A 24,949-nucleotide genomic window follows, 5' to 3' on the forward strand; every position below is an offset into this window, starting at 1 on the left:
CTATTGCCCGATTCATGACCCAACCCGGAACCCAGAAACCGACCTGGACCATGTATTCGTTGAATTTGATCCTGGACAGTTGACTTTGACTTTTGTTGATTTTGACTTTTTGAGTTTACCTTTGACCAAAAGTAAAATTTCCGAAAGGCCTTATCTTGCTCAGTTTTTCACGTAGATTCCGATTTTGGACTCTGTTTCTTCATTTGAAGCTCAAAATTGGTCAACTGGCACATTCTTCATTGTGGCTTCTTCGAAGGCATTCTTCAGGCATCTCCAAGTGATCTTCTCATGCTTATCTAACCTCAAGCCTTCATTGAGCTCCGCCTTGAGTTTGAGGGAGGGTGTTAGAGATATATTAAACATATTAGCCCAATGTAATAGCCCAAGCCCACTCCCACTGTACTAGTGGTCTAGGATTTAACACCAACTATGCTGCCTATTCATGCGCCCAAGCCACCAAGCTCTCACCTCTAGTGTATTTGACCTCAGCCTTTGGTGAACTTAGCAATTCCCCCCGGCCCCCCCCCCCCCCCCCCCCTTCATAAATCATGTTTTCTCCGAGCCCAAAAAGCAACTTTAACTTAGGTGATTCAGCTTCACTTTCATGATTTTTTTTTTTTGGTTTATTTTATGTGTTTTTGTTTTCGAATGCAATTTCACTTTTTAATACTGTTTTCTTTGTGTTTGCTCATGTGGGTCTTGTTCAAACTCTGGAATTGAAGCCAAATTCTTAAGGCTCGATGAATGTATAAGTTGGCAATGTATTCTTTTAGTGTTTTGATTGAAGATCAACGAATAAAAGATTGGAAGGGTCAGTTTTATTTGCAGAGATCAAGAAGGCAAAGGGATCATAGCTGGCTGCTATAGTTGGAAACTTTGGACAAGGTGGCAATTAATTGTCTGGCTGTTAAAGCTCTGAACAGTAAGAAACAAAGGATTTATAAAGATTATTATTCTTCTAGGTAATGCTTAAGTAGAGGCCTTATATCAGAACACAAGGGTTCCTAGATGGCTTAGTCAACATAGGCTGGCAAATGGAAGGAATATGGTTTAGAATGGCTGATAAGAGTGCTTAAGAAAGCAAATGATTTTGCGTAGTAGGTCACTGACAAGGTTTGAAATTAGGACTACTTGCTCAAATACTATAGCAGAGAAGAGTTGGGTGTTACTAATATTTCAACACCGAAGTGAAATATCCAAGCTACATGCTTTATCATAGCAGAGGATTTTCGTTTTTTAGTTGGGATTGTTGTGTAGCTACCATTATTGCCTTTTATTTTATGTAAAGTTGCTAACTGATGTTGTACTCTTGACTATGAATATTTAAAAAAATGATACAAAAAGAGAGAGAAATATAAAAGAGATTGTTGTAGCATACTTGCAAACGTGAAAAGAGCTATATATATATATATATATATATATATTTTTTTTTTTATAAGAGCTATATGGATTAGGAAAGAGAAAAAATAAACCATTTTTCTAAGTAATTATGCAGAAGATAAGAACATGTGCAAAAGTTATGCCAAATCTTTTTTGGCACACGTTAATAGTGGGTTAGATATTTTAAAAATATGTTTTTGTCCTAAATTGTTTTTTGCAATATATCTTAATTAATTTTGAATACTAATAATAGTGTTGAAATTAAGGAAAAAGGGACATGAAGAGTCCTATTTAATTGGCCTACTAACAAATATAGTGCAACTAAGCGTGAGTTTGGATTGGGCATTTTGTTCAATCCGTGCATTTTGGGTTTTTTTAGTGGGTCTCATGGGTATTGTTCACAGACTACCAAACTCAACAAAACATAGATTTTTAGGTAAATTTTGAGTCCTACAACACTATTCACACATTTACAAATTATTTTACTACAATGTTTTTAACAATAAGTTTTCAATTTTTAGCAAATATAAGCGGTATCTAAACACACCATAAGTAAACATCTAAATAGAGCCTACTAAAATAATACTCATTTACAACACCTTATTTATTTTACATTCCCATTTAACAATATACTAGCCTCATTGCTCATGCTCCTCAGATGGGAGTTCCTGAAGGTTGGCTAGAGGGTTTGATATTGCAAGGTCTACCTGAAAATTAGAGAAGGTGAAATCTATGCCAAGGATCGACCTAACCTTTAGAACTATTTTCTTGAGGTTCTCCATAGATTTCTTGAGTGTAGGGAGGCCATGGACTTGAGTCTAGAAAGTGGATGTAGAGAACTAAAACTCTTGCCAAGTGAGCTCGAACCTCCATCTCTTGAGGATGAGGTGACATTCTCTGATGGACCATGGACGTAGTCACAAAGGTGGAAAGTTTTATGGAGGTCGACTTCATGCTGGAAACATAACATGAAGGTGTCTTTCTCCACCCATTTAACATTAAGAGGGAATGAAGGTTTCCATGCTCCAAACACACTACGTCTTTAAATGTGTTTATACTTTATACTAGCTTGTTTGGGAGTTACTAAGCTTGCTGATGAGATTGAGGTTAGAAGGGATGTGTTCAAGTTTGTTCGGAGGGAGCTTTAATTTTATGTCAAGACTAGAGAGCTTTTTGGTATTGGATAAAAGGTCTAAGATTCCCGTATAGGGCTAGGACACCAGAAGTGGATGAAAAGAGAAATTAGATAAGTTTTTTTTTTTTTTTTTTTTTTAAATTTTTTTTTTTAAATTTTTTTTAAGAGAGTTTTAACTTATAACGCCTCTAAGATTTCCATATAGGACTAGTACACCAAAAGGGGATGGAAAGAGAAATTAAATTTTTTTATTTTAAGAAAGTTTCAACATATGACGTCCACTTCTGATGATAACTTATTTTTTAGAGAGTTTCAACCTATGGCATCCGCTTCTGATGATAGCATAAGAGGTCAGTTTTGCATATTTAACCCAAAAAATGACCCACGTTAGTGTAGCCAAATTTGTGTAAAATAGCATCAGAGTTACAATAACCATGTAAATATATATGAATATAGCAAAATGCTGAAAATACTTTCCGAAAACTATTTTGCAAAAATACAAACAAAGCTTAAAATTCAAAATTTTATTGATGGAATTAATATTTATCTATATGAATTAGTATATTTTGTATTGATTTCAAGTTAAGCCGGTCAAATATGAAATTGTTACCTATCAACCCTAAACACTAACTCACAAAAAAGTTTGTATCAAACATTGTCATCCATTATATATACTAGCCTCATCACACGCGCAAAGTGCGTGTGATGAGTCTTTTTTTGTTGTTGTTAGTGGTCCTATTTTGTAGAAAAAAAAAACTGTGTTTTTTTATTTTATATATATAATTTTTATTTTGAAAATTTAATTTATAAGTGAATAAATTAATTTGAAAATTAATAGGAGAGTGGTCCTATTTTTAAGGCAATGTTTTAGTGGGAGTTAGAGTTGCATTTTTACCGGATTGTCCTTTAGTCTAAAAAATGACCCACGTTAGTGTAGCCAAATTTGTATAAAATAGCATCAGAGTTACAATAACCATGTAAATATATATGAATATAGCAAAATGCTGAAAATACTTTCCGAAAACTATTTTGCAAAAAACCAAACAAAGCTTAAAATTCAAAATTTTATTGATGGAATTAATATTTATCTATGTGAATTAGTACATTTTGTATTGATTTCAAGTTAAGCCGGTCAAATATGAAATTGTTACCTATCAACCCTAAACACTAACTCACAAAAAAGTTTATATCAAACATTATCATCCATTATATACACTAGCCTCATCACACGCGCTTCACGAGTGTGATGAGTCTTTTTTTGTTGCTGTTAGTGGTCCTATTTTGTAGAAAAAAAACTGTGTTTTTTTATTTTATATATATAATTTTTATTTTGAAAACTTAATTTATAAGTGAATAAATTAATTTGAAAATTAATAGGAGAGTGGTCCTATTTTTTAGGCAATGTTTTAGTGGGAGTTAGAGTTGCATTTTTACTGAATTGTCCTTTAGTTTTGTCTCTATTTAAACATAGGGGTGTAGTGGCATTTTTGAACTAAAAAATGAAGAATCCAAACAGGGGAAGCCTTTTAAATAATAGTATAGACTAGCCTCATCACATGTGCTTCGAGTGTGCGATATGGCTTTTTTTGGATTTAGTGATCCTATTTTATAGCCAAAAAAGAAAAAAGAAAAAAGAAGCCTATGTCTTTATTTTATATATATAATTTTTATTTTGAAAATCTAATTTATAAGTTGATAAAATAATTTGAAAATTAATAGGAGAGTGATTTTATTTTTTAGGCAATGTTTTATTAGGAGTTAGAGTTGTATTTTTACTGAATTGTCCTTTAGTCTCTACTTAAACATAGGGGTGTACGAGCATTTTTGAACAAAAAAAAAAAAAGGATCTCAAATAGGAGAAGCCCCTTAAATAATAGTATAGATAAATAATACACTATTTTGTAGGGAAAAAAAAAACTTGTGTAGGGTTGCATTTTTATATATATAATTTTTGTTTTGAAAATCTAATTTATAAGTTAATAAATTAATTTGAAAATTAATAGGAGTGATCCTATTTTTTAGGCAATATTTTAGTGAGAGTTAGAGTTGCCTTTTTACCGGATTATTCTTTAATTTTGTCTCTACTTAAACATAGGAGTGTAAGGACATTTTTGAACTAAAAAAAATGAGGAATCCAAACAAGGAAGCCCCGTAAATAATACACTAAAGCTCCGTTTGGGTAAGCTGTGTCCACGTTTGTGTTTTTGGCCTTTTTTTTTTTTTTTTTTTTCCCTTCTTAAGTCCAGCGCCTGGTGCATTGTTCCTGGGACATGAACAGTGCATCAAGGCAAATGCACAGTAAATTCATTAATGAGCAGTAATCAAAAAATATTTTTTATTGTTTTCAGTTTTTAGTTTTCAGTAAAATAAGTAGTATCCAAACGCACACTAAGTGAGTTATAGTTAACTCAACTGCTAAAGTCTTTTTTCATGGAGCAAGAAATTTAGTGTTCAACTTGATGATAAAGAGGAATCCATAGGTTAAAATTCTACCATCTTTATATTATATATATATATATATATAAATATTTACATTACCCTAAAATTAAATGGTATAAAAAAAAGGTCAATTCTCAAACGACATCGTTCATCGGCAATACCCCTCATCACTACACTGTAATTTTTAGCTCTAGCAATTCTTATCTTACAGAATATATGTATTTGTTTTGAGAATTACGCAAAGGGATCAAATTTTTATTAGCTTTTGAAATTGAGGCGAAAATTCTTTTATTAAAGAAATAAGTTCCTTTGCCCAAAAAAGGAAAAAAGAAAAGAAAAAAGAAAAGAAAAGAAAAGATAGGGGGTATTTTTGGTAATTAAAACCGGAACAAACCCTAATAACTTCTAACCTTAAATATAGTTATATAGCCGTAACTCCCTCCCCCTCTTTTTAGTTTTGTTGAGGTTACTTTGATCTTTCTCTCTCCTCCGATAACTCTTTCCCCCTTGGGCTGTCTCGATGTTTAGCCAGCACCTCTGATTACTTTCTGCTCACATCTACACTACAGTCTTGGTTTGCCCAAGTCCAGGTAATCATTCTTGGGCTTTCTTAACCAATACCCAATTTTATTTATTCGATAAATATTGTGTTGTTTTTGGATTGGGAATCCTACCGCTACGCATGGTATTGGGCTGGGGACTAGTTGGGGATGTGGTTTTGATAGGTTAATCTCATCTCGGCCATTAATGGGTCCTCGCTCTTAACAAATTAATTAATGCGAGCGGGGGATCATCGTCACTCACGGGCCAAAAGTGAATTTTAAGGGGCATCCTCAAGGGGTTTTTATGTTATTCATCTCTTATGTTTTAACCCAGGGAAACTGCCCTAAATACATGTAATCCGTCTGGGGGTAGAGATTAGACCTTAATCAAACTCATATTATTTTTATTTTTTTTTGGCATTACCGTGATACCAATGTTTTTTTTTTTTATTGTTGATCTGAATGTCAACGCGAGCTTCCCGTTCTCAGTTGCTTTGTCATCAGCAGAGTACTGTTGTTTTGAAAGTCAGAGTTGGTGCATGGAGGAATGATTCCAGCTGATGTGAAGAAGGCAGTGGAGGAAGAATTTGAAATGGCTTTGCAAGATAGAGTAATGGAAGAATCAAATGACAGAAACAAGGTAGCATGATTAGTGGCAAATATCTGGCTTTTAGTTTTGGACTTATAAACTAGTACTTGTTGTGGTATTTAAAAGAAATCTAATACTTCTTGTTTGTTTCTCTGTTTCTCAGCTTAGTGACAAGTATCAGGAATTTGTCACTGATTCGGAGAGGGAAGGGTTTACTGCTAAACTCCAGGATGAAACCTTAGGCGTTTACATTGCTAAGCTGGAGGAATGATTCCAGCCGATGTGCAAAGGCCTTTACATTGCCAAGATAGTGATCCCATTGAGGAGCATTACAAAGAGAGTGTTAACCGGGAGCTGTAAGGGCTTGTTTGGATCACCATGATTTTTAGTGATATCACTGAGTTTCCAAAACGCATGGGTCCCATAGAAAAAAATCTTTTTTGGCTTGGTTTTTGGGCAATGTTTCCATCACTCAAAACTCAAAAATTTGAGTGATGGATGATGGAAACTGAAAACAGAATTTTGGTGTTTTCAGTTTCTAAAATATGAGTTATGGTGGCAAAAAGTGAGTTATGTGACTGAGTTATGTGACCAAACAATAATTTTGGAGTTTTTGAGATAAAGTGAGGTTTGAGTTATGAGTTATGGGTTTTGAGTTTGAGTTATGAGATATGAGGATTGAGTTATGAAAACTGAGTCATGGTCAAACCAAACGAGCCCTAGCTTGTTCGTTGCATTAATAGCTACAGAAAAGCTGCATTTTCAAATGTTCCTAGATTTGATCACATTGACATCTCTGAAAAAGAGAAGGTAATATCCGAATTGATCTCTAATACACCCCCCTTCTCCCAAAAAAAAACCATTTTACAACACATGTATTAACAGAAAACTAACTTCACTATTCAAACTATACTTTGTATGTTATAGGTCCTAAGTGAATGTGATGAGGCAGAAGCTTGGTTGAGAGAGGAAAAGCTCCAACAGGATTCACTTCCTAAGTATGTGAATCCAGTTTTCTCGTCTGCTGATGTGCTAAAGAAGACTGAAACACTGGACAGGTAGCTTTTCTTTCTTTTTACCTCTTAATCCAATTACATTGTTTGGAAAGAATTTAATTTTAGCTTTCCTAGTTAAAATTCTGCAAGATTACTTTAATTTTCTGCTTTGTCTTGATTCTGGATTTTAATTTTGTCATGTTTTAATTATTAGTTGCTGCTTTCGTAAGAGTAATGTTAGGGACAACTTTTTTCATGACTAACAGATGTGGTAAGTTGTGATTGGTACACTTTCACTTGGGCTCACCACTGATATTAGTTCTATTGTGCACTAATTGCAACATGTGTCAGTATATTTATTATTTTCATAATTTATTTATTTCCCATCTGCCAACCTAAATCCTTGAAATTTGAACCTTTCTTGTCCTCCCTACTTTAAATATGGGAAATGTTAATAGATGCCCTTAGGGCAATGGTTAATAATCTGTTTAAAGAAAGTTTTTTTTGGGGAAAGAAAAAAAAGCAATTAATGTTTTGACAACTTTTTTCATTTTCCATAAAAGTAGTGTCAAAATTTTGCTAAAATGGATGGTTAACTATTGCTCTAAGGGCACCTGTTAGCATGACCCTTTAAATATAGTAATCTTCTCTGAGGATGTTGGAAGTATACTTTCTTGGACAGGTTTTGTAAACCAATAATGACGAAACCACGGCCATCACCAGCCAAGCCAGCTACACCTGAGGCCCCACCAACCCCACCTCCTCGGCCAGTGAGCAGCAGCAACCTCAAGGAGTTGATGCTAATGCCAGCACTGCCGAGGGAGCAGCAGATGGCAGTGCTGAGACATCGGCTTCTGCAGAACCAATGGATACGGAGACTTCTACAGCTTCTGCGCATAGTCCTTTCAAGTGGTTCTTGCCTCTTAATGTTTTTTTTTTCAAGAAAGGATTTGGTTCTTATGTATAAGTACTTTTATGATTCTAAGTCTAGGGAAAAACTGGGGGGTGGACCTATCATGAAAGCATCTGGAGTGTGTCCACCTCTTTCGGGTCTGTGAAACCTTTTCTGTTGTGGGTGGTCTGCCAAATTTTATAGTTAATTAGGGTGGATCTTCAGTATCCGGTTTTTATATATTTTTTGAGGGTTTTTAAGATATACTGTTGGTAGTCTTCCTGACAGTTGTAGGGGAAGAACAAGAGAAATACATTTTGATATGGTCCTAAGTGTCATTGTTTTTATGTTGGAATGCTCTGCATAATCAATTTATGGAATCTGTTCTTTCAAACGTTATGGTATGCTTGATTTCATGCTTCATTCTGTTATCTTTTTCTGTCACTTGAAGTCCACAGTGATGATTTTGTTGACTTTCTTGTTGATATATATTCTTGTAAGATTTGCCGTGCAAGAATGTCAATCATTGTTTTTTTTTTTTTTTTGATAAGTAATCTTTAGTCCTTTGATGCTAAAAAGTTCAGGTTGTGCATAGTGCAACTGTAATGAGTTGTTGGATCTGGCACACGAGTGTTTGATACCATGATTTCCATCCTTATAGAGATGCAAGCTCTATTTTTAGCAAATTGGGATATTCAAGTCATCTGTCATTACAAATTACAATGACCCTTTTAAAGTTAAGTATATCCATTAATACAGGAAGCGTACAGCTTAGATCCATTGGAAGCTTTTAGCTGGTTCTAGATTATGGCTGCTAGCTTACTGCATAGATGAATAAATTTGATTATGGTTGCTAGTTTGGCCATTGGAATTTGGAATGGCACTTGTAGTTGTAACTTGTAATGCAATGTTTTAGATTTTTATGTTTCTAATCCTTTGATCCCTATTATAGTTTACCCTATTCATCTTTTCGCTATTTTTATATAAACTTTCAATTACTATATTTTGTCCCCTAAATGAAATTATTATGAGGTTTACCAATGCAAGTCTTGCCATTTCATTTTAGACCAACTTTAGAGATCTAGCAATTAAAAGTTGATATACTGAAATTTGATTGAATCAAACCACAAACGGTAAAATATAATTTTACTTTAAAATATACAAAATGCATGTCTTAAAGTAAGAGAACAATGGAAAATTGTAGAAGATGTGAAAGCAAGGAAAGGGGTAGAACACAATCGAGAGTGAGAGAATTGTGTGCTCCGCCACACGGCCTCAAAAAATCAAATGATTACATTTTTGCATTCACTTGTGATTCATAACATATTACAAGAAACTCATATTTAGAGCACTTAGAGCATTAGCATGAGTAAAATTTCCTATTTCCCATCTATTTTAGTATAAAAACCTACTTTTTCTATTTTATATAACTAATTTTCGAAAACACTCACATCAAATTATTTATAATACACCATTTTTTTATTTAAATATACTTTCTCACCTTTTTATTATTGTTTCACACCTTCCCATCCACGGTCCCACCACCTTACTACACACTCCAATAATTACTTCTTTGAACTCTTTCTCTCTCGAAAAAAAATACACCCCTAACTGGGTATATTTACTCCTCTCTCTCTCTCTCCTTCTTCTTCTTTCTTCTACTCTTTTCTTTCTTCTTATGCGTTTTTTCTTATTCAACATCTTCTTCTTTCTTCTTTCTTCTTCTTCTTCTTTTTCTTTTGCTATTTGGGTTTGATTATGAGCAGTGATTTTGGGTTTGCAATTTGGGTGGTGATTTTGGGTAGATTTTTCCGCTACAGTGGGCAGTGATTTTGAGCTCTCTGCTGGATCACTGTTGCTACTTCTTCTTCTTCTTCTTCTTCTTCTACTATTTATGCATTTTCTTCTTCTTCTTCTTTTATAATTTGGGTTTAATTATTTATATGAGTTTGATGATTTTTTTTTCTTTTTTTTTTGAGGAGAGGGTTTGATGAATTGGGGATCTAGATTTAAATTAAGTTTGAAAATTCTGTTTTATTTGTTGTTGGATTTAAGAGAAGATAAGAGGAGAAAGAGGGTAGAGGAAGAGAAAGAATCGGATGAGAGAGGAGAGATAATCAGATGAGAGATGAGAGAGAACAAATAATAAGAAAATCAAATAGAAAGCTACAGTAACATCAGTGAATGCAAAATAGCATAAGAGGTCAATATTGTACATTTAACCAAAAAAATCACCCACATTAATTTAGCTAAACTTGTGTAAAATAGCATCAAAGTTACAATAAGTCAACCATGTAAATATATATGAATATGGCAAAATACTGAAAATGATTTTGGAAAAATATTTTACGGCAAAACAAAAAGAATATAAAATTCAAAATTTTGTTGAAGAAATTAACATTTATCTATATAAATTAGGACATTTTGTGTTGATTTCAAGTTAAGAAGTCAGATACCAAATTGTTCCATGTTACCCTAAACACTGACTCACAAAAAATTTTGTATCAAATGTTGTCATACATAATTTTTATAATACAATAAGTGAGTTTTAGTTAGTTCAATCGCTAAAATCTCTTGTAAAAAAAAATTGCTAAAATCTCTTGTCATCGAGCAAGAAATCTAATGTTTAACTTGATGATAAAGAGCAAGCAGCAAAGGAATCCATTGATTAAAATTCTATCATCTCTATATTAAAATAAAAATAAAAATTATATTACCCTAAAAATAAAAGTCAATTCCCAAACGACACCGTTTATCAGCAGTACCTCTCACACTACAATGTAAGTTGGCGGGAAAACACATTGCCTATTACATCGTTTTTTATATCATTCATTTTCTAGGGTTTTAAGATCAAAACCCAACGTTCTCAATTTTTTCTTTCTCGGGAAAATTTCCCCTAATATTCCCGAGAAAAAAAAAAAAAATCCGAACGGAGAAATAAGAAATGCCGACGTACAAGATAAGAGGTATCGATGTGGATTTTCCATTCGAGGCCTACGATTCTCAGCTTGTTTACATGGAAAAAGTCATTCAGTCTCTCCAACAAGTAAGCTTTTTCAATCCCCCCAAACGTCACCGTTTTGGTAGCTGTATGTATCGTGTCATGGTAGCGTACTGAAAGTACTTTTCTTCCTTTTAAAAAACGTTTTTTTTTTTTTTTTGGAGAAAGAATTGAAATTGTTGACTGAAGCTGGGAAAGACTGTAGCTTTGTGTGTTTTTTTGATACTCAATTAATCAATTTGGTGTTTTTGTGAAATGGGCTTGTGGTTAAGAAACTTGTAAATATTTGGACTAAATTGGTATTGATTCGTTAGATTGTGGTTATTGGGTATATTAGGCCTTCATGGTTTTTGTATTCTTGTGGACAAAAAAATTAAAATTCTCCCCCCTGAATTTACTCCTCATAGATGATAGAACATTGGGGTATGTTGTTCAAAGTGGGGTTTAATGCTTAAAGCATAATGTAAGTAGAAATCCTTTCGAAACGGAATATAAATCTCTGAAGAAAATCGTTGAAGTAAATTCTATTGTAAAAGTTTACAGATATCTAGTATATGACCTAAAACAATATAAGCATTTTTCTAACTGTTAATTATCAAAAAAAGATGTTAATAGTGTAACATATAGTCTGAAGCTCCACGGGTTTGGATTGTCTGATATGTACTCTATAAGCTGCATAGTGTCACTAGGCCTATACTGAATTCTATTATCTATTAAATTAACGATACAAAGTTTTCATAATTTCTTATCTCTATTAATACAATGTGCAGAAATGCAATGCACTGTTGGAGAGCCCTACAGGAACTGGGAAAACGTTGTGTCTTCTCTGCGCCACACTTGCTTGGAGGAAGAGTTTGGGGGGTTTCTCAACTGGTATGAGAGAAAGGAGCAGTCAGAGTGAAGGTAGCATATCAGATGTTTCTCCATCACAGGGTGCTCGCTCAAAACTTCCCACCATAGTTTATGCTTCACGCACTCACAGCCAGATCCGGCAAGTTATTCAAGAATTAAAGAGAACCTGTTACAGGTCAGAGTTGATTTATAGTTTGACCTATTTTCGGTGAGATTTTAAATATTTGATTTATATTAATAAATTACATTCACACTTGATGGGTCTTACAACCCATGGCCTCCCCTTCCATGTTGCTCTCACAAGGGGAGGAGGTTCCATTTGAGCTAGAGTGCATTGGCAAGATTTTGAATATTGGATAAACCATAGATATTGCTTTTCCTCTTGATGCATTACCTTTATTCCATGACACGTTGATTCTCAATAACTTGTTCTTTTGTGATAAGAGCTTCTTGTTATTATTGCTTTAGGTGAGTTGAATGTTTGAACTTGCTAATGTTTAATATATGCAGGCCCAAAATGGTAGTATTAGGATCTCGTGAACAATTGTGCATTCATGATAAAGTGAGTTTGCTTCGTGGAAAAACACAAACAAATGCCTGACCCCCAAAAAAAAAAAAAAAACCATTTTACAACACATGTATTAACAGAAAACTAACTTCACTATTCAAACTATGCTTTGTATGTTATAGGTCCTAAATGAATGTGTAGAGGCAGAAGCTTGGTTGAGAGAGAAAAAGCTCCAACAGGATTCACTTCCTAAGTATGTGACTCCAGTTTTCTCGTCTGCTGATGTGCTAAAGAAGACTGAAACACTGGACAGGTAGCTTTTCTTTCTTTTTACCTCTTAATCCAAGTTCCTTGTTTGGAAAGAATTTAATTTTAGCTTTCCTTGTTAAAATTCTGCAAGATTACTATAATTTTCTGCTTTGTCTTGATTCTGGATTTTAATTTTGTCATGTTTTAATTATTTAGTTGCTGCTTTTGTAAGAGTAATGTTAGGTACAACTTTTTTCATGACTAACTGACGTGGTAAGTTGGGATTGGTACACTTTCACTTGGGCTCGCCACTGATATTAGTTATATTGTGCATAAATTGCAACATGTGTCTGTATATTTATTGTTTTCATAATTTATTTGTTTCCCATCTGTCAACCTAAATCCTGGAAATTTGAACCTTTCTTGTCCTCCCTACTTTAAATATGGGAAATGTTAACAGATGCCCTTAGGGCAATGATTAATAATCTGTTTAAAAAAAGTTTTTTTGAGGAAAGAAAAAAAAGCAATTAATGTTTTGACAGTTTTTTCCATTTTTCACAAAAGTGGTGTCAAAATTTTCCTCAAATTGATAATTAACCATTGCCCTAAGGACATCTGTTAGCATGACCATTTAAATACAGTTTTTTCCGTTTTCTACAAAAGTGGTGTTAAAATTTTCCTAAAATTGATAGTTAACCATTGCCTTAAGGGCACATGTTAGCATGACTATTCAAATATGGTAATTTTCTCTAAGGATGTTGAAAGTATACTTTCTTGGACAGGTTTTGCAAACCAATAATGACGAAACCAAGGCCAGCACCAGCCAAGCCAGCTACTCTTGAGGCCCCACCAACCCCACCTCCTCGGCCAGTGAGCAGCAGCAACCTCAAGGAGTTGATGCTAATGCCAGCACTGCCAAGGGGGCAGCAGATGGCAGTGCTGAGACACCGGCTTCTGCAGAACCAAAGGATATGGAGACTTCTACAACTTCTGCGCATAGTCCTTTCAAGTGGTTCTTGCCTCTTAATGTTTTGTTTTTCAAGAAAGAATTTGGTTCTTATGTATAAAGTACTTTTATGATTCTAGGTCTAGGGAAAAACTGTGGGGTGGACCTATCATGAAAGCATCTGGAGTGTGTCCACCTCTCTCAGGTCTGTGAAACCTTTTCTGTTGTGGGTGGTCCGCCAAATTTTATAGTTAATTAGGGTGGATCTTCAGTATCCGGTTTTTATTTATTTTTTGAGGGTTTTCAAGATATACTGTTAGTAGTCTTCCTGACAGTTGTAGGGGAAGAACGAGAGAAATACATTTTGATATGGTCCTAAGTGTCATAGTTTTTATGTTGGTATGCTCTACATAATTAATTTCTGGAATCTGTTCTTTCAAACGTTATGGTATGCTTGATTTCATGCTTCATTCTGTTATCTTTTTCTGTCACTTGGAAGTCCACAGTGATGATTTTGTTGACTTTCTTGTGGATATTTATTCTTGTAAGCTTTGCCGTGCAAGAATGTCAATCATTATATTTATTTATTTTGATAAGTAATCTTTAGTCCTTTGATGCTAAAAAGTTCAGGTTCTGCATGGTGCAACTATAATGAGTTGTTGGATCTGGCACACGGTATCGTGTTTGATACCATGATGTCCATCCTTATAGAGATGCAAGCTCTAGTTTTAGCAAATTGGGATATTCAAGTCATCTGTCATTACAAATTACAATGACCCTTTTAAAGTTGAGTATATCCATTAATACAGGTAGCATACAGCTTAGATCCATTGGAAGCTTTTAGCTGGTTCTAGTTTATGGCTGCTAGCTTACTGCATAGATGAATAAATTTGATTATGGCTGCTAGTTTGGCCCTTGGAATTTGGAATGGCACTTGTAGTTGTAACTTGTAATGCAATGTTTTAGATTTTTATGTTTCTAAATTTCTAATCCTTTGATCCCTATTATAGTTTACCCTATTATTCATCTTCTCGCTATTTTTATATAAACTTTCAATTACTATATATTTTGTCTTCTAAATGAAATTATTATGAGGTTACCAATGGAAGTATTGCCATTTCATTTTAGACCAAACTTTAGAGATCTAGCAATTAAAAGTTGATATACTGAAATTTGATTGAATCAAACCACAAACGGTAAAATATAATTTTACTTTAAAATATACAAAATGCATGTCTTAAAGTAAGAGAACAATGGAAAATTGTAGAAGATGTGAAAGCAAGGAAAGAGGGGTAGAACACAATTGAGAGTGAGAGAATTGTGTGCTCCGCCAGACGGCCACTAAAAATCAAATGACTACATTTTTGCATTCACTTGCGATTCATAACATAAGAAACTCATATTTAGAGCACTTGGAGCATTAGCATGAGTATGAGTAAAATTTTCCTTCTATTTTAGTATAAAAATCTACTTTTTTTAATTTTATATAACTAGTTTTTGAAAATACCCACATCAAATTATTTATAATATACAATTTTTTTATTTAAATAATACTTTCTCACCTTTTTATTATTATTTCACATCTATCCATCCACAATCCCACCACCTTGCCACACATTCCATTAATTACTTCTTTGAACTCTCTCTCTCTCAAAAATACACCTGTAACTGTGTATACTTCCTTCTCTTTCTCTCTCTCTCTCTCTCTCTCCTTCTTCTTCTTTCTTCTTCTCTTTCTTTCTTCTTATGCATTTTTTCTTCTTTGGCATCTTCTTCTTCTTTTTCTTTTGCTATTTGAGTTTGATTATGAGCAGTGATTTTGGGCTCTTTGCTAGATCGCTATTGCTGCCTCTTCTTCTTCTTCTACTACTATTTATGCATTTTCTTCTTCTTCTTCTTCTTCTTCTTTTATAATTTGGGTTTAATTATTCATACGAGTTTGATGATTTTATTTATTTATTTTTTTGAGGAGAGGGTTTGATGAATTTGGGATCTAGATTTAAATTAAGTTTGAAAATTTTGTTTTATTTGTTGTTGGATTTAAGAGAATATAAGAGGAGAAAGAGGGTAGAGGAAGAGAAAGAATCGGATGAGAGAGGAGAGATAATTAGATGAGAGATAAGAGAGAACAAATAATAAGAAAATCAAATAAAAAGCTACAATAACATCGGTGAGTGCAAAATAACATAAGAGGTCAATTTTGTACATTTAACCAAAAAAATCACCCACATTAATTTAGCTAAACTTGTGAAAAATAGCATCAAAGTTACAATAAGTCAACCATGTAAAAATATATGAATATGGCAAAATACTAAAAACAATTTTGGAAAAATATTTTATAGCAAAACAAACAGAGCATAAAATTCAAAATTGTATTGATGAAATTAACATTTATCTATATAAATTAGGGCATTTTGTGTTGATTTCAAGTTAAGAAGTCAAATACCAAATTGTTCCCTGTGTACCCTAAACACTAACTCACAAAAAATTTTGTATCAAATGTTGTCATACATAATTCTTATAATACAATAAGTGAGTTTTAGTTAGTTCAATCACTAAAATTTCTTGTAAAAAAAAAATTGCTAAAGTCTCTTGTCATTGAGTAAGAAATCTAATATTTAACTTGATGATAAAAAGCAATCAGCAAAGGAATCCATAGATTAAAATTTTATCATCTTTATATTAAAAAAAATAAAAATTATATTACCCTTAAAAAAAAAAAAAAGTCAATTCCCAAACGACACCGTTTATCAGCAGTACCCCTCACACTACAATGTAAGTTGGCGGGAAAACACATGACCTATTACTTCTTTTTTTATATCATTCATTTTCTAGGGTTTTAAGATCAAAACCTAACGTTCTCAATTTTTTCTTTCTCGGGAAAATTTCCCCTAATATTCCCGAGAGAAAAAAAAAAAAAATCCGAACGGAGAAATAAGAAATGCCGACGTACAAGATCAGAGGCCTCGATGTGGATTTTCCATTTGAGGCCTACGATTCTCAGCTTGTTTACATGGAAAAAGTCATTCAGTCTCTCCAACAAGTAAGCTTTTTCAATCCCCCCCAAACGTCACCGTTTTGGTAGCTGTATGTATCATGTCATGGTAGCGTACTGAAAGTACTTTTCTTGCTTTTAAAAAACGTTTTTTTTTTTTTTTTTTTTTAAAATTTTTTTGGAGAAAGAATTGAAATTGTTGACTGAAGCTGGGAAAGACTGTAGCTTTGTGTGTTTTTTTGATACTCAATTAATCAATTTGGTGTTTTTGTGAAATGGGGTTGTGATTGCGAAACTTGTAAGTATTATATGGACTAAATTGGTATTTGATTCGTTAGATTGTGGTTATTGGGTATATTAGGCCTTCATGGTTTTTGTATTCTTGTGGAACAAAAAATAAAATTCTCCCCCTTGAATTTACTCCTCATAGATGATAGAACATTGGGGTATGTTGTTCAAAGTGGGGTATGTTGTTCAAAGTGGGGTTTAATGCTTAAAGCACAGTGTAAGTAGAAATCCTTTCGAAACGGAATATAAATCTCAGAAGAAAATCGTTGAAGTAAATTCTATTGTAAAAGTTTACGAATATCTAGTATATGACCTAAAACAATATAAGCATTTTTCTAACTGTTAATTATCAAAAAAAGATGTTAATAGTGTAACATATAATCTGAAGCTCTATGGGTTTGGATTGTCTGATATGTACTCTATAAGCTGCATAGTGTCACTAGGCCTATACTCAATTCTATTATCTATTAACTCAACGATACAAAGTTTTCATAATTTCTTATCTCTATTAATACAATGTGCAGAAATGCAATGCACTGTTGGAGAGCCCTACAGGAACTGGGAAAACGTTGTGTCTTCTTTGCGCCACACTTGCTTGGAGGAAGAGTTTGGGGGGTTTCTCGACTGGTATGGGAGTAAGGAGCAGTCAGAGTGAAGGTAGCAAATCAGATGTTTCTCCGTCACAGGGTGCTCACTCAAAACTTCCCACCATAGTTTATGCTTCACGCACTCACAGCCAGATCCGGCAAGTTATTCAAGAATTAAAGAGAACCTGTTACAGGTCAGAGTTGATTTATAGTTTGACCTCTTTTGCGGTGAGATTTTAAATATTTGATTTATATTAATAAATTACATTCACACTTGATGGGTCTTACAACCCATGGCCTCCCCTTCCATGTTGCTCTCACAAGGGGAGGAGGTTCCATTTGAGCTAGAGCATTGGCAAGATTTTGAATAATGGTTAAACCATAGATATTGCTTTTCCTCTTGATGCATTACCTTTATTCCATGACACGTTGATTCTCAATAACTTGTTCTTTTGTGATAAGAGCTTCGTGTTATTATTGCTTTAGGTGAGTTGAATGTTTGAACTTACTAATGTTTAATATATGCAGGCCCAAAATGGTAGTGTTAGGATCTCGTGAACAATTGTGCATTCATGATAAAGTGAGTTTGCTTCGTGGAAAAACACAAACAAATGCCTGCCGTATGCTGTGTAGAAAGCGTGGAAAGCATTCTTGTGCCCATTATTCTCATGTTGCTGGTAATACTTTTAAACTCTAAGCACATGTTTGTCCCTTCATACCTATACATACATATATAATTGGGCTTACTAAAATTAGGGAATTTATAAGCAAGGTCTATTACCTCAACTATCTTCTGGAAACACGAGATTGAATATAAAACCATATATCATATAAAGGATAGAAGAGTGATTCCAGCTCAAAGATCAAGAGAATGAACTATGATAATTTGGATACCATGAATTCTAGATGGTCTAGAACCAAACATCTTTTGGGTGCATAATTACCTTTGCTATCACCATGTTGTTGATTCCAAATTCTTGTTTCCACCTGGATCATTATGAGATTGATAAATGCCTTTAAATAAGGTTGAAGGAATTTTATTTTTTGTGGCATTTTGATTGGATTTTAAGTAACATTTAGTAAGAAGGGACTCATCCCCCTTAAATTATGGGGTCCTTGGCAATTCACACATTTTTAATCATGGGTAAGGCTCTTCGGATAATTGGTCTGGAGATTTGACACGGAGAGAGGGTTCCAAACAAAATTTATTCATTGGAAATATGATTCATACAGTTGGGTTTAGCTCACACCCTTCCATTGTAAAATTTGTTTTGTACACTATCATGATATTTGCATATAACATGCACCACAAGATTAATACTCAATGCTGATCCCTAATGTTATCCTAATTTAAAATTTGCTTGCGTTTCCTTCGGTGGTGGAGCCACAGGAGACCAGGCCATGAGCACCCAAGGATTAGAAAAATCTTTGAGTATATATGCTTATATGGGATGCCTATATAAGCACATATCAAAATGGCCCTCCCACCATCAGATTTATGGAAAAAGGTAGTCCCATTCTTTTTATAGAAAACATGTCTAATCCCAACCATTTGTTTTTTTATTTTTATTTTTTATTTTTATAGATGAACCCCAACTATTCATCTTTTTCAAACCAAAACAAGATGGTCTTGCTTGTAGCAGACCATTCGTTCATTAAAACGGGTTTTGCGTGTAGCAGTGGCACACTGGCACTAGTAGGCCTTATTTTTGCATGTAGGCTGTAGTAGAAGCTTTATTGTGTGTAGGCCGTGGCTGTAGATTTCTTCTTTTCATGTGTTTTTTTTCTCACTGTTTTGAACCCACACACACCATGCGCACTGGTACAAATGAAAAGGGACAAGACTCGAGGTAGCAGGCAGTGCACACTAGTATACCGCAAGAAAAGGCTCTGCTATTGTAGTTTCTTAGTGTTGAAAACCCCCAAAAAAAAAATCCATCTTAATTTCATTTTTCATATCCAGCTTCGGTTGACATTGGAGAAGAAAATATTAAAATTCTCTCATTTCAAGGCTTTGGTAAAAAATATATTTTTTGTAAGACATATATTAGGTTATACAATTTTTTCTTTACAATCCCCCCCCCCATCCTTAAAGGTAAACTCTTTTTTTTTCTTTTTTTTGGTTTTTTTTTTTTTTTTGGTTTTTTTTGTTTTTTTTTGTTTTTGTTTTTGTTTTTTGTTTTTATTTTCATTATAAAGAATATTGCCACCATTCTGGCATTTTTTAGAGAGCGATTTGGCCGATCTAGGTCCTACTTTTATTTAGTATTTTTCCTTGTAATCAATCACATGCATGTGAGACTTTCATTGTGTTGTAGAGTTTAAGTTAGCTTTCTACAGAACGTTATCGGTATTTTTGATGGGTGCTCTGGCATTCATACTCTACTTAGTCATGTTTCTTATGAGCTAATAAGACATATCTTGCAGCCCTTCTTTTGAAGCTTGAGAAGCAGATTGCTGAAGTGCCCATTCAGTCCAAAGAAATGGGATTTACTAGGCCCGGGCCTTACATCTATGAACTACTTGCTGATCTAAATGTCACGCATGAAACTACCTCTATGCTCACTAATATAATTGACGATGCTGCTGTGCTTCTTGAGGAAGAAAACCATAACAATGCAAAGGGAACTGTTTGCAGGTTGGAAAGCATTAATGACATTCTTCATATAATTTTTAGAGATAAGGGCAATGCTCATGCAAAATTTTATCGTGCAAGTAGAATTGAATAGGACAATGGTGAGATTGATTTCAAATTTTTTTTGGCTTTTGCCTTAAAGTGTGCGTGTTTCTATATCATATCTTTATTTTGCTATATAGGTATCTGAATTGGAACCCCCCACCCCCCCCTTCTCCCCCCTTTTTTTTTTTTTCATTATAGGTTCATGTGCAAGAACTTGAAGCAAGTGCTGCAGATGGATTAAAGGGTAATTTGGAGATATTTGCTGTTGTTTGGGATAGGTCTTATTTATTATATATATGTGTGTGTGTTGTCATTCTCTATTATGTCTTGATCTCTTCATTTTTGGCTTATTAATAATCCATAATATCTCATTTGCATTATTGAAGTATTAAATTTAATATCCCATGCGTAATGCGGGATGGGGTGAATGGTTGAGCACTTTTAACCAAGCCTAGTTGGGTGAATGGTTGTGGCTTTTTAGAGAGGAAAAGACTCATTTGTGGAGAGGGTGGTTTTATTGAAATATTTTGGTGAAGAATGGGGTTGATGGTCAATGAAAGGGGTAAGAGGTGTGCATGGTTGTAGCTTATGGAGGAGGGTAAGAGCAGGTTGGGATAGATTTGTGGAGGTTGTAAAATATATTGTTGGGGATGTTAAATGTAAGGTTTTTACATGATAAGTGGCATGGATAAATCTTTTTGAGAGAGATATACCCAGAGTTGTATGCGATTGCCGAAGATAAGGAAGCCTCAGTTCATTTTTGTTTAGAAGGCAAGAAGGTAGGACCCACTCTTGGAATATTAGGTTTATTTGTGATTTCAACAACTGGGAGTTAGAGTCAGTGGTTTCTTTGATATTTTGTATGCCAACATCCCGAATAGGGCTGGTCCAGATTGAACGAGGTGGATGTTGAACGGCAATGGAAGAGTTTGATGTTCTGTCTTATTATGAGGTCTTGAGAGGCTCTAGTGATTTGCTATGGTGACATGGGGGAAGATGTGGACTTGGTGAGTCTCATGAGGAGTAGTATTCCTATGGTAGAATGGTCTTACATGTACAAGTGTAATAGGGAGACTGTGGACCACTTGTTTCTATGTTGTGAAGTCACTTATAATCTCTGCGGCTTCATTTTCTTTGTAGTTGGGGTGGAATTGGCTTGCAAAAATGCATGTTTGATCTTCTAATTGGATGGAGGAAATTTCTTGGGTCATAGAGAATTTCAATCTATAATTAATTTTATTGATTTTCTAAATCTCAGATTGTAATTCGTATATGTTGTAATTCTTTAGAGCTATCTCACGTTATCACCAAGTGTGGATGAGGTAGTTCATTTTTTTCAATAAAATTTTTGATACTGAAAGAAAGTATTAATTTGATAGCCCTAATTGTCATTCACAATTTATTGTGAGTTAGTGAAAATGTGCATTCCAAAAGATCGGCATAGTGTGTGATTGAACATATGCTATCCTGTCATAGTCTAATTTATATATCTTTATTTGTTTTGATTCTGCAGGTAAGGCATCAAGGACTCTCAGCTGGTGGTGTTTCAATCCAGGAATTGCCTTGGAAGAATTCCACAAGTTGGATGTGGGCTCAATCATATTGACATCTGGGACATTATCTCCCATGGATTCCTTTGCCCAGGAACTGAAATTGCAAGTGACTCTTATGCTAATTAGGTTATTCCAGGTTTCACAATTTCTAAATAGGAAATGCTATATTGGTTATTCAGAGAATTTCCTGTTCGGTTGGAAAATCCTCACGTCATCACCCCAAGTCAGATATGGGCTGGAGTTGTATCAGCTGGCCTTCTAGTTGCTCTTTCAATTCTTCTTACCGAAACCGTGATTCTGTAGAATACAAACAAGAGCTTGGAAATGCTATTGGTATGTAAGATAACCACAACTAATGCTGCTTTTCATAGGCTGAAGGTGTTGTTATTTATTATGACGCCAATGATCGAAACACCACCTGTTTTGATTAATGTAAAAGGTTTATTGTTTCTTCAATGAAGGGAAATCTTAGAATGCATGGTCCCTAGTTAAAAGGTGGGATTGTTTGATATTCAACTAACATATCTGTGTGGGATATGTTAAATAGCTTTGGCATGTTGATAACTCACAGTTGATGTGTAAAAGATATGTTGGTAGTACAGTGAGGTTTCAATAGAACTTTTCATTCATATCAGCTAGGATTTTCTTCTAGCTTGCTAGCATGAGCGCAGATAACCCTAGAAAGTTGGGGCTTTTGAGAAAAAAAAAAAAAGAATAGAATATTAAAAGAAGTAAAAGTCAAAACCAGCTATGTTTTAATATTTCTATATTCTGGAGGATGACTAATCTGTCAAGGATCCATAGCTGACCCCAAAATTTTGGGGATAATGCTTTGTTGGTTTGTTTTTGTTGTGTTCTGGAGGACAACATAATTTTCTCCCTTAAAAACTAAAGTGGTTTATAACTTTTTAAAAATTTAGGCTTTGCACTGAATTTTAAGCATATTCCCTAATCAGAATTAGAAGTTTATTCAAATCGGTAGCCTGATAATTGTGGATGCTAATTTGAGAAGTTATGCTTATATTTTTGTCTTCCAGTAAACTTTGCTCGAATTGTACGCAATGGACTGCTTGTATTCTTTTTGTCTTACTACATAATGGACCAATGCATTGGGTGCTGGAAGAATATGGTAGGGGTTTGAATACTTGAAAGGGTGAAATCTGTTTGCTTTTATCTCATGAAAAATCATGTTCCATTTTTTGTAGAGTCATGCAAATTCAACTACAATATGGGAAAGAATCTGCAAACATAAGAAACCTGTGATAGAACCTAGACAGTCTTCAATGTTTTCTTTGTCAATTGAGGTAATCAACATTACCTATATATCCAATTAATTTTGTCACATGTATATAAGTACGCTGTCTTCTCTTTTAGTCTTTAGGTAATACATTTGGTTTGGTTTTGGCAGGACTATATGGCTAAGTTGAAGGACACCTCAGCTTCTGGTGCATTTTTTTTTGCTGTATGTCATGGGAAGGTATGTTTTTGACTTGGGCTTTAAGGAAAATGTTTCTTTGTTTTGCATTTGCTGACTTCTAAATTTTTTTGTGGACCAATTGGATTGGATGAAATTTGTTTTGCATGTTTTTGACTATCATGCAACCACTAAGGGGTTTTGGAAGTTTCCAAACTTTATGTGTATACAATGTTTTAAAATTGTTAAATAGAAAGCCTTTATGTCACTCATCTGGCATCATTGTCATTTGGGAGTATTTAAAATAATTTTTTTTTTATGATACTCTCTGGAGTGCATGATACACATTTAAAATTGACTAGCTCCAAGATGGTAAGTAGAGAAGAATCATGAATCTGTCTTTGGCTTTAATGTTTATATCAACGTATGTGTATGTTGTAACACAATTTTTTATTACTAGGAAGTGCATATCTTGAATAAATGGCATGTTGCACACACACAAGGCAGTGCTGATGGATAATGTTTCATTTGTCATTAGCAAGTTCATTTGATGAGTCCTGTATTTGGCAATATTTATTGTCTTTTACCCTCAAAATTTTGTGAATTGGTGCTTTTATTTATTTTTGGATCAATAAAGTAGTAAATGTTTTATTGGACAGAAAAAAAAAGTGAGGCCACAGTATGAACATAGAAAAAAAATTAAAAAGATAAAAACAAGTCAATCAAGAAACATGCTATCTAGGAAAGACAACAAATCAAAACCTCAGTTGGGGAAGGAGAGAAAGCCTAGTTCAATGCTAATAAATTTTCCTTTAATTGCGATTTAAGCTGGGGTACTGAGGAATCTTTATTTTAAAAAATGCGAGAATTCCTTTCTCTTTTAACAATCCACATTAAACAAGATGGAATCACACTCCAAATTGCCAACCTATCATTCTTAACCAGAAGACCAGCCCAACGCAGCAGCAAATCCGACACCAGTTTAGGCATCACTCAATTCACACTCAGAAGACACCACATGAAATCCCATTGCTCTCTTTGGTCCTTGTATTTTGAGGCAGTTGCAATATGTTGCCTTGAAATGTTCTGTTTGGTGGACTCCTTTGGTCTTATACTTTTGGTTACATGCTTGCTGAGTCACCCAATATTGTGAACAACACTGTTAGTATATATAAGTATTGGGAGCGATAAAACTAGTAATTTCGGTTGTTGTCTTCCTGGCTAGCAAGTAGTTTTAAAATTAGATTACAAGATCTTTCCCAAATTATTTAGCATTTCCTAGATTTTCAGAAAATGAACTTTTTCTTTGGTTGGCTGATGCTTCATTTCTTGATGCAAATTTGGCAAGCACAATAAAATATGAAGGCTACATGTCTGCTATGTCTTTTTTTAGTTCAAGCCCATTTATCACAGCTGACTCTTATCTGTTATTTAGGTAAGTGAAGGACTAGATTTCGCTGACCATGCCGGAAGAGCTGTAGTCATCACTGGTATGCCATTTGCTACGATGAATGATCCTAAGGTTTGATAAGCTTTTTGACGTTTTCTTTTTCTTGAGACTTGATTGTTCCTTGTATTTTTGCATATCATGCAAATCCTTTGCCATTTTATCTTTACTTAAAGAAGTTGCAATGGGACATCTACTCTGTAAGGCATTTTTTGATTGATCTGAATTTGGTGACTTTGACTTGATACTTTATAATCAATATGTGACTTTCAAATATCTAGGCTGGGTTTTGCTAGCATTTTGATTTCAATTTTTGGACTCTTAAGTTAAACTTTTTAATGTCGAGATAGATATATGTAATGCTTAGCTCTAACCATTGCTGTTCCTGAACTTAGCATTCATTTGTGATGGTGATAATTATTATAGTTGACCCATTGCCTTAGACGGTGAAGCAAAA

General features: G+C 34.1%; 1 protein-coding gene and 1 long non-coding RNA gene across 2 annotated transcripts in view; both read left to right on the top strand.

Annotated features, from left to right (window-relative positions):
* The first annotated feature begins 5,398 nt into the window (after positions 1 to 5,398).
* LOC112008292 (uncharacterized) lies at positions 5,399 to 8,366 on the top strand. The gene is made up of 4 exons (XR_002882542.2): positions 5,399 to 6,136; positions 6,249 to 6,895; positions 7,013 to 7,143; positions 7,763 to 8,366. It is a non-coding gene; the product is annotated as an uncharacterized LOC112008292 (long non-coding RNA).
* Positions 8,367 to 10,806: 2,440 nt separating this feature from the next.
* The window catches only part of LOC111999665 (regulator of telomere elongation helicase 1 homolog), a 31,686-nt gene continuing 17,543 nt past the window's right edge, over positions 10,807 to 24,949 (top strand). The window contains 12 exon segments of the mRNA XM_065780175.1: positions 10,807 to 11,018; positions 17,336 to 17,592; positions 17,927 to 18,075; positions 19,805 to 20,109; positions 20,277 to 20,322; positions 21,592 to 21,733; positions 21,811 to 21,881; positions 21,884 to 21,964; positions 22,669 to 22,760; positions 22,837 to 22,935; positions 23,040 to 23,108; positions 24,481 to 24,567. Of these exon segments, the coding sequence (XP_065636247.1) occupies positions 10,917 to 11,018; positions 17,336 to 17,592; positions 17,927 to 18,075; positions 19,805 to 20,109; positions 20,277 to 20,322; positions 21,592 to 21,733; positions 21,811 to 21,881; positions 21,884 to 21,964; positions 22,669 to 22,760; positions 22,837 to 22,935; positions 23,040 to 23,108; positions 24,481 to 24,567 (1,500 nt within the window). The 5' untranslated portion in view covers positions 10,807 to 10,916.

This window comes from Quercus suber, unplaced genomic scaffold (genome assembly GCF_002906115.3).
Source record: "Quercus suber isolate HL8 unplaced genomic scaffold, Cork oak 2.0 scaffold_226, whole genome shotgun sequence".
Taxonomy (NCBI): domain Eukaryota; kingdom Viridiplantae; phylum Streptophyta; class Magnoliopsida; order Fagales; family Fagaceae; genus Quercus; species Quercus suber.